Source organism: Nerophis lumbriciformis, linkage group LG11, assembly GCF_033978685.3.
Source record: "Nerophis lumbriciformis linkage group LG11, RoL_Nlum_v2.1, whole genome shotgun sequence".
Classification (NCBI taxonomy): domain Eukaryota; kingdom Metazoa; phylum Chordata; class Actinopteri; order Syngnathiformes; family Syngnathidae; genus Nerophis; species Nerophis lumbriciformis.
The window spans coordinates 4,824,725-4,842,276 of NC_084558.2; the positions used below are offsets into that span (position 1 = coordinate 4,824,725).

The window sequence follows — 17,552 nt, forward strand, 5'->3', positions numbered from 1 at the left end:
TCTTCTGCGTTTTTGGGTCTGGCATTCTGCATCTTCCTTTTCACAATACCCCACAGATTTTCTATGGGGCTAAGGTCAGGGGAGTTGGCGGGCCAATTTAGAACAGAAATACCATGGTCCGTAAACCAGGCACGGGTAGATTTTGCGCTGTGTGCAGCCGCCAAGTCCTGTTGGAACTTGAAATCTCCATCTCCATAGAGCAGGTCAGCAGCAGGAAGCATGAAGTGCTCTAAAACTTGCTGGTAGACGGCTGCGTTGACCCTGGATCTCAGGAAACAGAGTGGACCGACACCAGCAGTTGACATGGCACCCCAAACCATCACTGATGGTGGAAACTTTACACTAGACTTCAGGCAACGTGGATCCTGTGCCTCTCCTGTCTTCCTCCAGACTCTGGGACCTCGATTTCCAAAGGAAATGCAAAATTTGCATGGTTGGGTGATGGTTTGGGGTGCCATGTCATCTGCTGGTGTCGGTCCACTCTGTTTCCTGAGATCCAGGGTCAACGCAGCCGTCTACCAGCAAGTTTTAGAGCACTTCATGCTTCCTGCTGCTGACCTGCTCTATGGAGATGGAGATTTCAAGTTCCAACAGGACTTGGCGCCTGCACACAGCGCAAAATCTACCCGTGCCTGGTTTACGGACCATGGTATTTCTGTTCTAAATTGGCCCGCCAACTCCCCTGACCTTAGCCCCATAGAAAATCTGTGGGGTATTGTGAAAAGGAAGATGCAGAATGCCAGACCCAAAAACGCAGAAGAGTTGAAGGCCACTATCAGAGCAACCTGGGCTCTCATAACACCTGAGCAGTGCCAGAAACTCATCGACTCCATGCCACGCCGCATTAACGCAGTAATTGAGGCAAAAGGAGCTCCAACCAAGTATTGAGTATTGTACATGCTCATATTTTTCATTTTCATACTTTTCAGTTGGCCAACATTTCTAAAAATCCCTTTTTTGTATTAGCCTTAAGTAATATTCTAATTTTGTGACACACGGAATTTTGGATTTTCATTTGTTGCCACTTCAAATCATCAAAATTAAATGAAATAAACATTTGAATGCATCAGTCTGTGTGCAATGAATAAATATAATGTACAAGTTACACCTTTTGAATGCAATTACTGAAATAAATCAAGTTTTTCAAAATATTCTAATTTACTGGCTTTTACCTGTATATGTCTTGTGTTTATTTACCCAGCTGAATATCAGGTCCCACCCCCCTCTCACAGCATCTTCCCTATCTGAATCGCTCCCACTGCCCTCTAGTCCTTCACTCTCACTTTCCTCATCCACGAATATTTCATCCTCGCTCAAATTAATGGGGAAATCGTCGCTTTTTTGGTCCGAATCGCTCTCGCTGCTGGTGGCCATGATTGTAAACAATGTGCAGATGTGAGGAGCTCCACAACCTGTGACGTCACGCTACTCGTCTGCTACTTCCGGTACAGGCAAGGCTTTTTTATCAGCGACCAAAAGTTGCGAACTTTATAGTCTATGTTCTCTACTAAATCCTTTCAGCAAAAATATGGCAATATCGCGAAATGATCAAGTATGACACATAGAACGGACCTGCTATCCCCGTTTAAATAAGAAAATCGCATTTCAGTAGGCCTCTAAAGACAAGCTCTGCTCCACATGTATTATTAATTTATTCATGATTATTAGACTTCCTGGTCACATGATCTGTGTGTACATTTACATTAGCGCCAAATAATCCACTTTTGACGTTCAGCAGCCATAAGAGCAGAGTTTCCAGTTAGTCCAGGACCAGCTCAGGGTTCTGAGTAGTGAAGCAGCGATAAAGTCTGGCAGATATCTCCGGTCCGATCCGCCGGTCTTTTCCTTCGCCCTTTATTACCAGATCGGCCAGCAGCTTCTTTTTGTCCTCCTCCGAGCTTGAGGCTGTGTACGCCTGCAACACAACGCAGGAAGTCACTAAACAATTCATGTTTGTGTCGTGGCTTTGAATATTTTACTCAGGACATCTGCACAATGAGATTTTTTTTTTAACAAAAAACATTTGAGGTCGTCTTATATTCGAATCATTACAGATATGATACTTTCTTTTTACTTCAATATTTTTTTACACAAAAAGGAATGAAAAATAGGGCTTATTTCTATCATCAGTCAGCATTGTCTTATATTTGGGTCAGTACAGTAATACATCTCCCCGTGTAATGTTGCTTATAAAAAAACATGGAGAGTTGTCTTATATTCCGGTCGACAATACAGTATAACAGTATTACTACTTTAAAAAATATATTTAACACGGTAATCCTTTTCTTTGTGTAATACTATTTTTACTTCCAATTTTTTTTTCCAAATACAGGTTTTAGAAAGGAGATGCTGTCTTATATTTGGTTTAAAACTGTAATATTCTTTGTGTACTACTGTTGACTGTTAAAAAAACAAAACAAAAAACAGGTTGTGGAAAAGTGTCGTCTTATTCAGCGTCTTATATTCCGGTCGTCAATACGGTAATACTTAGTGTAACACTGGTATTACTTAAAATGCATAATATATAATGTTCCAAAAACGAGTTGTCTTATATTCAAATCAATAGCGTGATGCTATACTGTTGATTTTATCAATGACAAATATTTTTGCAGAAACAGGTCTTGAAAAAGAGGGTAATCGGTAATCCCTCTCCTTGCGTAATACTATTATTTGAACTTAAAAAAATGTTTTCTGGGAAAAAAAACTGGTCGTGCAAAGGAGAGGTCGTCTTATATTTAGTTCAATACGACAAGTCATCTCTGTGTAACACTGTTGTCTATTTAAAAGAAAAAAATACTGCTGATTTTGTCTTATAAAATAGGTGTTGTCTTACAATCCACGTTGTCTTATATTTGGGTGAGTACGGTAATACTTCCTTCTCTTGATGTTGTCCGGAAAATAGTGGCTGTCTTATATTCGTATTGATACATTATCCTGTGTGTAATACTGTTGGGTTTGTATTTGAAGGACAATTTTATAAAAACAGGTCATTAAAAAAAAAGAGTAGTTGTCTTACATTTGGATTGATAAAATACCTCTGTGCAATACTGTTTATTTTATCTTAAAATATAGGGGTTGTCTTATATTTGGCTCAGTGCGGTAATACTACCCTCTGTGTAATACCGTTGATTTTGTCCTAAAAACACATATTTAAAAAACCATGTAATGAAAAATAGCGGTTGTCTTATATTCGGATCAATATGATAATACCGCTCTGTGTGTCATACGGTCGACTTCATTTTTAAGAGATAATTTCCCAAAAACCAGTCATGAAAAACAGGAGTTGTCTTACACTCAACATTGCGTTATATTCGGGGCAGTACGGTAATATATCCCTTTCTTTGGAATACTGTTGATTGTGTCTTAAAATCTTAAACATATTTGCAAAAGTGAGTCATGAAAAAGTTGTCGTCCTATATTCAGTGTGGTCTTACAGTCGGTCAATACAGCTACACTTCTCTTTATGTGATACTGTTTGTTTATACTTTGGGAAAATATTTATTTTTAAAACAATTCAAGAAAAAAAAGGGGATTGTCTTATATTCGGATCGATATAATACCGCTCTGTGTGATACTGCTGATTTAGTCTTTTAAAGATAATTTCCAAAAAACAGATCAAGAAAAAAAGTGGTTGTCTTATATTCAAATTGATATAATACCTTTCTCTGAGTAATACTGTCGATTTTATTTTTAAGAGATGATTTCCCGAAAAACAAGAGTTGTCTTACACTCAACACTGTCTTATATTCGGGGCAGTACGGTAATACATCCCTTTCTTTGGAATACTGTTCATTTTGTCTTAAAATTATATATATATTTGCAAAAGTGAGTCATGAAAAAGTTGTTGTCCTATATTTAGTGTGGTCTCACAGTCTGGTCAATACAGTTATACTTCTCTTTATGTGATACTGTTTATTTATACTTTGGAAAACATTTATTTTTTTAAACAATTCAACAAAACTAGGTGATTGTCTTATATTCGGATCTATATAATACCGCTCTCTGTGTGATACTGTTGATTTAGTCTTTTAAAGATAATTTCCCAAAAACAGATCAAGAAAAAAAGTGGTTGTCTTATATTCGGATTGATATGATAATACCTTTCTGTGTAATACTGTCGATTTTATTTTTAACAGATAATTTCCCGAAAAACAGGAGTTGTCTTACACTCAACACGGTCTTATATTCGGGGCAGTACGGTAATACATCCCTTTCTTTGGAATACTGTTGATTGTGTCTTAAAATGTTATAAATATTTGCCAAAGTGAGTCATGAAAAAGTTGTCGTCCTATATTCAGTGTGGTCTCACAGTCTGGTCAATACAGTTATACTTCTCTTTATGTGATACTGTTTATTTATACTTTGGAAATCATTTATTTTTAAAACAATTCAAGAAAAAAAGGGGATTGTCTTATATTCGGATTGATATAATACCGCTCTGTGATACTGCTGATTTTGTCTTTTAAAGATAATTTCCCAAAAACAGATCAAGGGAAAAAAGTGGTTGTCTTATATTCGGAATGATATGATAATACCTTTCTCTGTGTAATACTGTCGATTTCATTTTTAAGAGATAATTTCCCGAAAAACAGGTGTTGTCTTGCACTCAACACTGTCTTATATTCAGGGCAATACGGTAATACATCTCTTTCTTTGGAAGATTTTGTCTTAAAATTGTATACATATTTGCAAAAGCAGGTCATGAAAAAGTTGTCGTCCTATATTCAGTGTGGTCTTACAGTCTGGTCAATACAGTTATACTTCTCTTTATGTGATACTGTTTATTTATACTTTGGAAAACATTTATTTTTAAAACAATAAAAAAAGGGGGGGGGTTGTCTAATATTCGGATCGATATAATACTGCTGGTTTGTCTTTTAAAGATAATTTCCCAAAAACAGATCAAGAAAATAAGTGGTTGTCTTATATTCGGACTGATACGATAATACCTATCTCTGTGTAATACTGTCGATTTTATTTTTAAGAGATAATTCCTCAAAAACCAGTCATGAAAAACAGTTGTCTTACACTCAACATTGTCTTATATTCGGGGCAGCACGGTAATGCATCCCTTTCTTTGGAAGACTGTTGATTTTGTCTTAAAAGTTGATACCCATTTGCAAAAGCGGGTCATGAAAAAGTTGTCGTCCTATATTTAGTGTGGTCTCACAGTCTGGTCAATAGTTATACTTCTCTATGTGATACTGTTTATTTATACTTTGGAAAACATTTATTTTTAAAACAATTCAACAAAAATAGGTGATTGTCTTATATTCGGATCTATATAATACCACTCTGTGTGATACTGTTGATTTAGTCTTTTAAAGATAATTTCCCAAAAACAGATCAAGATCAAAAAGTTGTCGTCCTATATTCATACAGTTATACACTTCTCTTTATGTAAAAATGTTTAGTTATACTTTGGAAAACATTTATTTTTAAAACAATTGAAGAAAAAAAAGGGGGTTGTCTTATATTGGTGTCCATAAAGTAATACCACTCTATTTAATTCTCACAAGAATGTATGATATGTTTATTAGGCTCATATAGTTTTTTTAAGAGATAAAAGTATATAAAACAGCTTCAAAGACTCGGCGGGGTGCGGACGTACCTGCAGCAGCAGTTGAGGCGACGGGTAGGCGGCGCTCACACAAGACGCCACAGCCGGACTCACTCTGTTCAGCTGTTGGATCTGTTTGCTCCACACGTGTTTCAACCCGGAGCCGTCCTTCTCCACGCGGGCCCCGCTGCCCCAGGAGCCGTCCACACAGAAGGGCAGCTCCACTTTCTCCGAGAGCAACCTGGCGAGACGGGAAAAGGTGACATAATATATTTATATTATGTGAATAATGCTGTATAGTATTTATTGTCTATTGTGAGCGAACTGCGGTGCTGAATTTCCCCCCAGGGATCAATAAAGTACTTTCTATTCTATCACGCAGCGAAACGTGCCGCTTCCAACCGCGGTAGACGCGTACTTTGACGGCCGCTTGGACAAGGACTTGGTGACAGCACAGATGTGATCGGTGACTTCCTGCCAGCCGTCTAGGAAGACCACGGACACGTTCTTGTACAACTGCAGGTACACCAGAACCTGGACGGAGACCACAGGAAGACTTTTAGAGGATTTAAGCATTGAGCAGTAGTTTTTCAACCACTGTGCCACGGCGCACTAGTGTCGTGAGATATTATCTAATCTAAATATTTTTTTGCAAACCAGTAATTATAGTCTGCAAATGATGTGTTGTTGTTGAGTGTCTGTGCTGTCTAGAGCTCGGCAGAGTAACCGTGTAATACTCTTCCATATCAGTAGGTGGAAGCCGGTAGCTAATTGCTTTGTAGATGTCGGAAACAGCGGTAGGCAGCGTGAAAAAGGTGTCTAATACTTAAACCAAAAATAAACAAAAGGTGAGTGCCCCTAAGAAAAGGCATTGAAGCTTAGGGAAGGCTATGCAGAACGAAACTAAAACTGAACTGGCAACAACGTAAACAAAAACAGAATGCTGGACGACAGCAAAGACTTACTGTGGAGCAAAGACGGCGTCCACAAAGTACATCCGAACATGACATGACAATCAACAATGTCCCCACAAAGAAGGATAAAAACAACTGAAATATTCTTGATTGCTAAATCAAAGTAGATGCGGGAAATATTGCTCAAAAGGAAGACATGAAGCTGCTACAGGAAAATACCAAAAAAAAAAAGAAAAAGCCATCAAAATAGGAGCGCAAGACAAAAACTAAAACACTACACACAGGAAAACAGAAAAAAAAGTCCAAATAAGTCATGGCGTGATGTGACAGGTGGTGACAGTACACCTACTTTGAGACAAGAGCTATATTGATGCATGCTTGGTTATGGTTTAAAGTCATAGCCAACAATTACGACAACGACTTTTTTACTGTCAACCGAGTTTCGTTTTTTAATGATTTCTGCTGGTGGTGTGCCTCCGGATTTTTTTCAACGCAAAAAATGTGCCTTGGCTCAAAAAAGGTTGAAAAACACTGCGCTAGAGACCACAGGAAGACTTTTAGAGGATTTAAGCATTGAGCAGTAGTTTTTCAACCACTGTGCCACGGCGCACTAGTGTCGTGAGATATTATCTAATCTAAATATTTTTTTGCAAACCAGTAATTATAGTCTGCAAATGATGTGTTGTTGTTGAGTGTCTGTGCTGTCTAGAGCTCGGCAGAGTAACAGTGTAATACTCTTCCATATCAGTAGGTGGAAGCCGGTAGCTAATTGCTTTGTAGATGTCGGAAACCGCGGTAGGCAGCGTGAAAAAGGTGTCTAATACTTAAACCAAAAATAAACAAAAGGTGAGTGCCCCTAAGAAAAGGCATTGAAGCTTAGGGAAGGCCATGCAGAACGAAACTAAAACTGAACTGGCAACAACGTAAACAAAAACAGAATGCTGGACGACAGCAAAGACTTACTGTGGAGCAAAGACGGCGTCCACAAAGTACATCCGAACATGACATGACAATCAACAATGTCCCCACAAAGAAGGATAAAAACAACTGAAATATTCTTGATTGCTAAATCAAAGTACCGGTAGATGCGGGAAATATTGCTCAAAAGGAAGACATGAAGCTGCTACAGGAAAATAGCAAAAAAAAAAAGAAAAAGCCACCAAAATAGGAGCGCAAGACAAAAACTAAAACACTACACACAGGAAAACAGAAAAAAAGTCCAAATAAGTCATGGCGTGATGTGACAGGTGGTGACAGTACACCTACTTTGAGACAAGAGCTATATTGATGCATGCTTGGTTATGGTTTAAAGTCATAGCCAACAATTACGACAACGACTTTTTACTGTCAACCGAGTTTCGTTTTTTAATGATTTCTGCTGGTGGTGTGCCTCCGGATTTTTTCAACGCAAAAAATGTGCCTTGGCTCAAAAAAGGTTGAAAAACACTGCGCTAGAGACCACAGGAAGACTTTTAGAGGATTTAAGCATTGAGCAGTAGTTTTTCAACCACTGTGCCACGGCGCACTAGTGTCGTGAGATATTATCTAATCTAAATATTTTTTTGCAAACCAGTAATTATAGTCTGCAAATGATGTGTTGTTGTTGAGTGTCTGTGCTGTCTAGAGCTCGGCAGAGTAACCGTGTAATACTCTTCCATATCAGTAGGTGGAAGCCGGTAGCTAATTGCTTTGTAGATGTCGGAAACAGCGGTAGGCAGCGTGAAAAAGGTGTCTAATACTTAAACCAAAAATAAACAAAAGGTGAGTGCCCCTAAGAAAAGGCATTGAAGCTTAGGGAAGGCTATGCAGAACGAAACTAAAACTGAACTGGCAACAACGTAAACAAAAAAAACAGAATGCTGGACGACAGCAAAGACTTACTGTGGAGCAAAGACGGCGTCCACAAAGTACATCCGAACATGACATGACAATCAACAATGTCCCCACAAAGAAGGATAAAAACAACTGAAATATTCTTGATTGCTAAATCAAAGTACCGGTAGATGCGGGAAATATTGCTCAAAAGGAAGACATGAAGCTGCTACAGGAAAATAGCAAAAAAAAAAGAAAAAGCCACCAAAATAGGAGCGCAAGACAAAAACTAAAACACTACACACAGGAAAACAGAAAAAAAGTCCAAATAAGTCATGGCGTGATGTGACAGGTGGTGACAGTACACCTACTTTGAGACAAGAGCTATATTGATGCATGCTTGGTTATGGTTTAAAGTCATAGCCAACAATTACGACAACGACTTTTTACTGTCAACCGAGTTTCATTTTTTAATGATTTCTGCTGGTGGTGTGCCTCCGGATTTTTTCAACGCAAAAAATGTGCCTTGGCTCAAAAAAGGTTGAAAAACACTGCGCTAGAGACCACAGGAAGACTTTTAGAGGATTTAAGCATTGAGCAGTAGTTTTTCAACCACTGTGCCACGGCGCACTAGTGTCGTGAGATATTATCTAATCTAAACAGTAATTATAGTCTGCAAATGATGTGTTGTTGTTGAGTGTCTGTGCTGTCTAGAGCTCGGCAGAGTAACCGTGTAATACTCTTCCATATCAGTAGGTGGAAGCCGGTAGCTAATTGCTTTGTAGATGTCGGAAACAGCGGTAGGCAGCGTGCAGGTAAAAAGGTGTCTAATACTTAAACCAAAAATAAACAAAAGGTGAGTGCCCCTAAGAAAAGGCATTGAAGCTTAGGGAAGGCTATGCAGAACGAAACTAAAACTGAACTGGCAACAACGTAAACAAAAACAGAATGCTGGACGACAGCAAAGACTTACTGTGGAGCAAAGACGGCGTCCACAAAGTACATCCGAACATGACATGACAATCAACAATGTCCCCACAAAGAAGGATAAAAACAACTGAAATATTCTTGATTGCTAAATCAAAGTACCGGTAGATGCGGGAAATATTGCTCAAAAGGAAGACATGAAGCTGCTACAGGAAAATACCAAAAAAAAAAGAAAAAGCCACCAAAATAGGAGCGCAAGACAAAAACTAAAACACTACACACAGGAAAACAGAAAAAAAAGTCCAAATAAGTCATGGCGTGATGTGACAGGTGGTGACAGTACACCTACTTTGAGACAAGAGCTATATTGATGCATGCTTGGTTATGGTTTAAAGTCATAGCCAACAATTACGACAACGACTTTTTACTGTCAACCGAGTTTCGTTTTTTAATGATTTCTGCTGGTGGTGTGCCTCCGGATTTTTTCAACGCAAAAAATGTGCCTTGGCTCAAAAAAGGTTGAAAAACACTGCGCTAGAGACCACAGGAAGACTTTTAGAGGATTTAAGCATTGAGCAGTAGTTTTTCAACCACTGTGCCACGGCGCACTAGTGTCGTGAGATATTATCTAATCTAAATATTTTTTTGCAAACCAGTAATTATAGTCTGCAAATGATGTGTTGTTGTTGAGTGTCTGTGCTGTCTAGAGCTCGGCAGAGTAACCGTGTAATACTCTTCCATATCAGTAGGTGGAAGCCGGTAGCTAATTGCTTTGTAGATGTCGGAAACAGCGGTAGGCAGCGTGAAAAAGGTGTCTAATACTTAAACCAAAAATAAACAAAAGGTGAGTGCCCCTAAGAAAAGGCATTGAAGCTTAGGGAAGGCTATGCAGAACGAAACTAAAACTGAACTGGCAACAACGTAAACAAAAACAGAATGCTGGACGACAGCAAAGACTTACTGTGGAGCAAAGACGGCGTCCACAAAGTACATCCGAACATGACATGACAATCAACAATGTCCCCACAAAGAAGGATAACAACAACTGAAATATTCTTGATTGCTAAATCAAAGTACCGGTAGATGCGGGAAATATTGCTCAAAAGGAAGACATGAAGCTGCTACAGGAAAATACCAAAAAAAAAAAGAAAAAGCCACCAAAATAGGAGCGCAAGACAAAAACTAAAACACTACACACAGGAAAACAGAAAAAAAGTCCAAATAAGTCATGGCGTGATGTGACAGGTGGTGACAGTACACCTACTTTGAGACAAGAGCTATATTGATGCATGCTTGGTTATGGTTTAAAGTCATAGCCAACAATTACGACAACGACTTTTTACTGTCAACCGAGTTTCGTTTTTTAATAATTTCTGCTGGTGGTGTGCCTCCGGATTTTTTTCAACGCAAAAAATGTGCCTTGGCTCAAAAAAGGTTGAAAAACACTGCGCTAGAGACCACAGGAAGACTTTTAGAGGATTTAAGCATTGAGCAGTAGTTTTTCAACCACTGTGCCACGGCGCACTAGTGTCGTGAGATATTATCTAATCTAAATATTTTTTTGCAAACCAGTAATTATAGTCTGCAAATGATGTGTTGTTGTTGAGTGTCTGTGCTGTCTAGAGCTCGGCAGAGTAACCGTGTAATACTCTTCCATATCAGTAGGTGGAAGCCGGTAGCTAATTGCTTTGTAGATGTCGGAAACAGCGGTAGGCAGCGTGAAAAAGGTGTCTAATACTTAAACCAAAAATAAACAAAAGGTGAGTGCCCCTAAGAAAAGGCATTGAAGCTTAGGGAAGGCTATGCAGAACGAAACTAAAACTGAACTGGCAACAACGTAAACAAAAACAGAATGCTGGACGACAGCAAAGACTTACTGTGGAGCAAAGACGGCGTCCACAAAGTACATCCGAACATGACATGACAATCAACAATGTCCCCACAAAGAAGGATAAAAACAACTGAAATATTCTTGATTGCTAAATCAAAGTACCGGTAGATGCGGGAAATATTGCTCAAAAGGTAGACATGAAGCTGCTACAGGAAAATACCAAAAAAAAAAAGAAAAAGCCACCAAAATAGGAGCGCAAGACAAAAACTAAAACACTACACACAGGAAAACAGAAAAAAAAGTCCAAATAAGTCATGGCATGATGTGACAGGTGGTGACAGTACACCTACTTTGAGACAAGAGCTATATTGATGCATGCTTGGTTATGGTTTAAAGTCATAGCCAACAATTACGACAACGACTTTTTACTGTCAACCGAGTTTTGTTTTTTAATGATTTCTGCTGGTGGTGTGCCTCCGGATTTTTTTCAACGCAAAAAATGTGCCTTGGCTCAAAAAAGGTTGAAAAACACTGCGCTAGAGACCACAGGAAGACTTTTAGAGGATTTAAGCATTGAGCAGTAGTTTTTCAACCACTGTGCCACGGCGCACTAGTGTCGTGAGATATTATCTAATCTAAATATTTTTTTGCAAACCAGTAATTATAGTCTGCAAATGATGTGTTGTTGTTGAGTGTCTGTGCTGTCTAGAGCTCGGCAGAGTAACCGTGTAATACTCTTCCATATCAGTAGGTGGAAGCCGGTAGCTAATTGCTTTGTAGATGTCGGAAACAGCGGTAGGCAGCGTGAAAAAGGTGTCTAATACTTAAACCAAAAATAAACAAAAGGTGAGTGCCCCTAAGAAAAGGCATTGAAGCTTAGGGAAGGCTATGCAGAACGAAACTAAAACTGAACTGGCAACAACGTAAACAAAAACAGAATGCTGGACGACAGCAAAGACTTACTGTGGAGCAAAGGCGGCGTCCACAAAGTACATCCGAACATGACATGACAATCAACAATGTCCCCACAAAGAAGGATAAAAACAACTGAAATATTCTTGATTGCTAAATCAAAGTAGATGCGGGAAATATTGCTAAAAAGGAAGACATGAAGCTGCTACAGGAAAATACCAAAAAAAAAAGAAAAAGCCACCAAAATAGGAGCGCAAGACAAAAACTAAAACACTACACACAGGAAAACAGAAAAAAAAGTCCAAATAAGTCATGGCGTGATGTGACAGGTGGTGACAGTACACCTACTTTGAGACAAGAGCTATATTGATGCATGCTTGGTTATGGTTTAAAGTCATAGCCAACAATTACGCCAACGACTTTTTACTGTCAACCGAGTTTCGTTTTTTAATGATTTCTGCTGGTGGTGTGCCTCCGGATTTTTTCAACGCAAAAAATGTGCCTTGGCTCAAAAAAGGTTGAAAAACACTGCGCTACAGTACACTCACCTCTTCGACATTCACATTCTCCCCGCCATATTTGGACTGTACTGTTTCATAACCACGCCTCCTGCTGAATGCAATAAACGATGATTAAATGATTCAATTAGACACGTGACATCTCTACTGGTAGACAAACCCACTTGTAACTGGACCGAGCATCTGTTACTAAGACAGAAAGCACCTTGGCAGCATCCCGACATAGAGTGGAATCCTCCCCTTTACTGTCAATAATCTGTCATGCACAATATTGAAACATTAAATGTGACATTCAACAAAATACCATTTTTAGGGCAACTTACAGTTTTCACAGAGATAAGCATGTCCAAGAACTCTGTTGCACCTAACACCTGCACCACCTGGTCCTCCTCCACTGTTTCTCCGCCTTCCTCACCCTGCGGAGGACACGCTTGCTCATAAAAGCGACCATTTCAGCAATTTGCATGTTATAAATCTCTCAAAATAAATTCCTGTCTCCCCTCATCACCCACTCTAAATCTGATAATGCACACATTGAACAACTCAAAACGGGTGAGGCCACTTTTTTATTTGGACTAGGTTGCCGTGGCAACATTGACCCATTTTAGTAACGGAGTAAGTTTTAAGCATAGAATGATCAGATACATTAAATATTTATGCTAATAGCTTAGTTTGACACAGAGCACATTAGTCATTCGACAAATATAGATTTAAAAAATGACATGAAAAAAATATGTGAACATGACTGTGTTGAGATTGTGTATGATGATATTGATATTTTTATGTATTTAGTTATTTCTTTATTTTTTTTATCCTGTCCAGCTACTCAGGCAAATCATATAGTTGATGTAGATGCCCATATTTGCTGTACAATTTTACTTTACAAAAGAGAAGTGTGAGATACTTCTCTTGTTGCCTTATTTGTATTTGACTTTATTAAATGGATTTATATTATTATTTGGTGCAGCCGGGCCGGAGCAGAAGGTGGTAGAAAGACAAAAAAAGGACGACAGAGGGGGAAATTGTGGAGACAGGATAGAATAAGACAGAGAGACAACAACAACAGCAAACACAACAATAATTAAAGCTGCAAGCAGCGTTGTTTGGGCCCGCGTATTTGGCAGGTGCTAGTCCTAAGTGTCCCAATACTTTTGTCTACTTTTAGTCTGAAGTGTCCCAATACTTTTGTCTAGTGTACCTACCTTGTCTGCATTGTGTGGGCACGTTGGTGCTTCCTGCTTTTAAGCAGCCATCTTAAAAAAACAGCATTGCAGCAGCATCAGCGCAGCGGGTCTTTGAAGGGTCATAAAATCCAAACCGGAGCAGGTATTAAAAATCCCATCTATGCTTTTAATCACAAGGGTTTTATCTCTCACCTGTGTTAGTTTGAAGGCGAAACGACAAACGCTCTCAGAGGAGATAGATTTTGAAGAAAGGTGACGGGTTTTTACAAAAATGTTGTGTTGAAGGGGGAATAGCAAACTTCCTGTATATTTTTGCTGGGGGTTGTTAATTTATGAAATGTAGGTCTAAGTGAGACCTACATAGAGGTTTTTGTTTCATCTCTCTCCGACCTTTCCAGTGTGAGTTACAGGCAGTTTAGTCAGATTTTTCATCCGAGGAGCAGTTTTTTGTGCGTTTTATAAAAAAATTGCTGTAGAGCACAATTTTTAGATTTGGGGTTAGGTTTTTTCATTAAATCACAGTTTTAGCCAGTCCTAATGTGTGTGTTCAGTTTGGTGAGTTTTGAAACATGTTAAGGGGGTCAAATTACAGCTCAAAGAGGCAAAAGTGACTGTTTTTAGTACTTTTTTGTCTTGAAGGGGGAATTGCCAACTTCCTGTTGATTTTAGCCCGAAGATGTACAATTGAAAAATGTAGGTCTAAGTCAGACCTACATAAAGGTTTTTGTTTCATGTTTTTCCGACATTCCTAGTGGGAGTTACAGGCAGTCTACTTTTTGTGTTTTTATAGGGGGCGCTAGAGCGCAATTTTAATTTTTGAGGTTCGTTTTTTTTAAAAAAGGCAATTTTCGCAGGTCCTGATGTGTGGGTCAAATATGGTGAGTTTTGAAGCATGTTAAGTGGGTCAAATTAGTGCTCAAAAAGGCGGCGGAAGAAGAAAGAAAGAAAGAAAGAATAATAAAACCTACGAAAAACAATAGGTCCTTATGTCCCATTGCATAAGGACTCCCTGTGGGAGTCCTTTTGCAATGGGCCATTGCGGGCCCTAATAACAACATCATCAGCAAATATGATAGTAAAAGTGATCGCAAAGAAGCAGTTAGTGAAACAAATAATACAGAAATGACAATGAACATTATTACACTACAAATGGAGCAATACAAATACCAATAGAAATAGCACTTTTGATAATAAATACCGTTTTTTTTCGGAGTATAAGTCGCTCCGGAGTATAAATCGCACCGGCCGAAAATGCATAATAAAGAAGGAAAAAAAACATACATAAGTCGCACTGGAGTATAAGTCGCATTTTTTGGAGAAATTTATTTGATAAAATCCAACACCAAGAATAGACATTTGAAAGGCAATTTAAAATAAATAAAGAATAGTGAACAACAGGCTGAATAAGTGTACGTTATATGAGGCATAAATAACCAACTGGTATGTTAACGTAACATATTATGGTAAGAGTCATTCAAATAACTATAACATATAGAACATGCTATACGTTTACCAAACAATCTGTCACTCCTAATCGCTAAATCCCATGAAATCTTATACGTCTAGTCTCTTACGTGAATGAGCTAAATAATATTATTTGATATTTTACGGCAATGTGTTAATAATTTCACACATAAGTCGCTCCTGAGTATAAGTCGCACCCCCGGCCACACTATGAAAAAAACTGCGACTTATTGTCCCAAAACAATAATTACCTCTATTATCAACAATACAATTGTTCAAATGCAACAATACATATATGTAATGATAACTTGAAATACAAAAGAAAGCAGATAAATGGAGGGAAAGAAAGAGAAGCCAACTATAAAAACCTTGTAGATTGTTATAGTAACAATAGGTTAAGCTTTGTCAGTGTTTAGATATGGTTATTTATATTCACAGTTCTTGAATTCAAGCCGAAGTGTCCACTTCATTTGCATGCTGATTTATTTCAAATTCTTTGTGGTGGTGTTTACTGTAAAAGGCAAAATAATAAAAAAAAAAAAAACTGTCACTGTCCAAATACTTGCGGTCCTCGCAGTAGCCGAGTTTACAAAACAATAACATTGACAGCTGTGGATATTCAGCATTAAAATGATGGTTATATTTGGTTCTTTACACAGAACCAAACAACTTACGAGTTTGTTTGGTTCTGTGACGGAGCTCTTAACTCAAAACACTTGTATCTCAAATCAACGTCTCTTATTGAAATGAATTTAAATTAATTTAATTGAAAAACAGCACAATTTTAACATGTAACATGCCCTTTAAAACGAAAAACACACTTTTAAATAAATATGAAAACAATGCAATACTGTTTTTGAAGTAATTTAATAATAATAATGTACAGATTTACCTTGGAGAGTGGACTTTTATAAGATCTCCTTGCAGCTACTTTGCAGTCAAACACACCATCAGCAGCTTTTCCATATTTTTATGGATAAATGTCCGTGGTTTGAATATTATTTTTAACATTCTTGGCTGGTGTTAGACTCATTATGTTTCAGTCTGGTGCAGACTAGCGGTGACGCGTTCGACCAAACACACTCGGTCATGTTTTTGATGATTTCTTTCTTTAATTCAATAAATATTATCCACTTCTTCTTGTCATCACTGTCCTTTACACTCACTTCCTTCCTTCCCATGGTTGGAAAACATAGCTGTAAGTTAATGCTAGCGAGTAAGATCGGATGTTTTGGTCGGATCTCACAGGCTTCACTGTGACATTCGCTACGCCAACTAATGCTGGTAACTCAAATTTTTGCTCGTAACTTAAATCATAACTAGCCAAGAGACCATACTTAACTAAGTAAAACTCGTATTGCTGTATATGAGCGGTTGCAATACATCTGACCGGTAGTGTATGTGAAAAAAATATGTATTGAAGATTTAAAAATTATATTTTTTACGTTGAAGTCTAATTATAAGAAGCAGTGACATAAGCATAAAAGCAATGTAAGCACAAATGAGATAAACTCACCTGAGGTAAATCCCTGGTCCAGGTGATGCTGTTAGGAAGTTGCTGTTGTTCAATTCTGTATTTCCACTCATTTGACGACAAGGTGCCCAGCAGAATGTCAGAGCCTTCTTGCTGCAGAACAACTGAAAAGAAAGATTGTTTAAAACAACAATGCAAACTTTCTGTCAGCACCTGAATGCATCATACCTGGATCTATGCAGACGGTGAAACATTTAATGAAATTTTCTGGCTTCAAACTATTGACATGTTCTGCGGCTTCTTTCCTCTTCTGCAGTTCCTTCCTCTTCTCCTCCCTTTCTAGCACTTTTGCAGCTCGCTTCTTCTCCCTAGCGTCCTTCCTTTCCCTCGCTTTCTCCTTGTCCGCCTCCAGCTCCTCCCGGGAGCGGCGTTTTTTGGACGGACTCGGCCGCTCACAGCCATCAGATAGCGGCGGAGCTAAAGCGAACTTTACACAACTGCTACCTTTTAAATCGCCTTGAGCCCCTTCGTCGCCGTCGTTATCAGAATCTGATATTTCCCATATTTTAGGAGTGGGCAAAGTGGTCATTTTTACCCGTTTAACACACTTCCCAGCGACGTGTGTGCAACCGCTTGTCCCTGAACGCAGCATTATCCGGTGACGGTGTCCGGTGAGGGTCCAAAAGCTGTGATTTTTGTATTTTAATTTTATCTCGTTCATTGATGTGCATTTTTGATCAATAGACAATTAAACTTTAGCAAATAAACACACATTTACACACCCATGCTTGAGAAGGAACTGGAAGAAGAAAATCTTATATTCCCTGCCCCCTTCAACATAATAAGTAGTCTTACTTAATGATTCACAAGCATACAAACCAGCATAAAAACACTTAATACAATCAAAAACTATACAAACATACTTATATAAGCCAACTACCAAAGGGTAATCCACT

At 38.5% G+C, this 17,552-nt stretch overlaps 1 protein-coding gene across 4 annotated transcripts; it reads right to left on the reverse strand.

Annotated features, from left to right (window-relative positions):
* Positions 1–1,635: 1,635 nt before the first annotated feature.
* LOC133610911 (probable crossover junction endonuclease EME2) lies at positions 1,636–17,466 on the reverse strand. Of its 4 annotated transcripts, none has more exons than XM_061967660.2 (8): positions 16,825–17,461; positions 16,639–16,760; positions 12,798–12,890; positions 12,639–12,730; positions 12,505–12,568; positions 5,979–6,094; positions 5,612–5,801; positions 1,636–1,915 (listed from the first exon to the last, which is right to left on the reverse strand). In XM_061967660.2, the coding sequence occupies exons 1-8, from the start codon at positions 17,315–17,317 to the stop codon at positions 1,760–1,762; spliced, it is 1,326 nt and encodes a 441-aa protein (XP_061823644.1). In that variant the 5' UTR covers positions 17,318–17,461; the 3' UTR covers positions 1,636–1,759. The 4 variants fall into 4 exon arrangements, with proteins under 4 accessions (XP_061823644.1, XP_061823645.1, XP_061823646.1 ...); XM_061967661.2 differs by having other exon boundaries at positions 12,505–12,565; positions 16,825–17,452; XM_061967662.2 differs by lacking the exon at positions 5,979–6,094 and having other exon boundaries at positions 16,825–17,466.
* Between the last annotated feature and the right edge of the window lie 86 nt (positions 17,467–17,552).

What these genes read in the sequence shown, in the direction of transcription:
- LOC133610911 (XM_061967660.2), bottom strand. Translation starts at nt 17,317, where the DNA reads ATGAACGAGATAAAATTAAAATACAAAAATCACAGCTTTTGGACCCTC. An exon ending in TGCTTATCTCTGTGAAAACT is followed by an intron (nt 12,731 to 12,797) that starts GTAAGTTGCCCT and finishes TGTGCATGACAG; the next exon opens with ATTATTGACAGTAAAGGGGA. An exon ending in AGAATGTGAATGTCGAAGAG is followed by an intron (nt 6,095 to 12,504) that starts GTGAGTGTACTG and finishes GTCTCCGTCCAG; the next exon opens with GTTCTGGTGTACCTGCAGTT.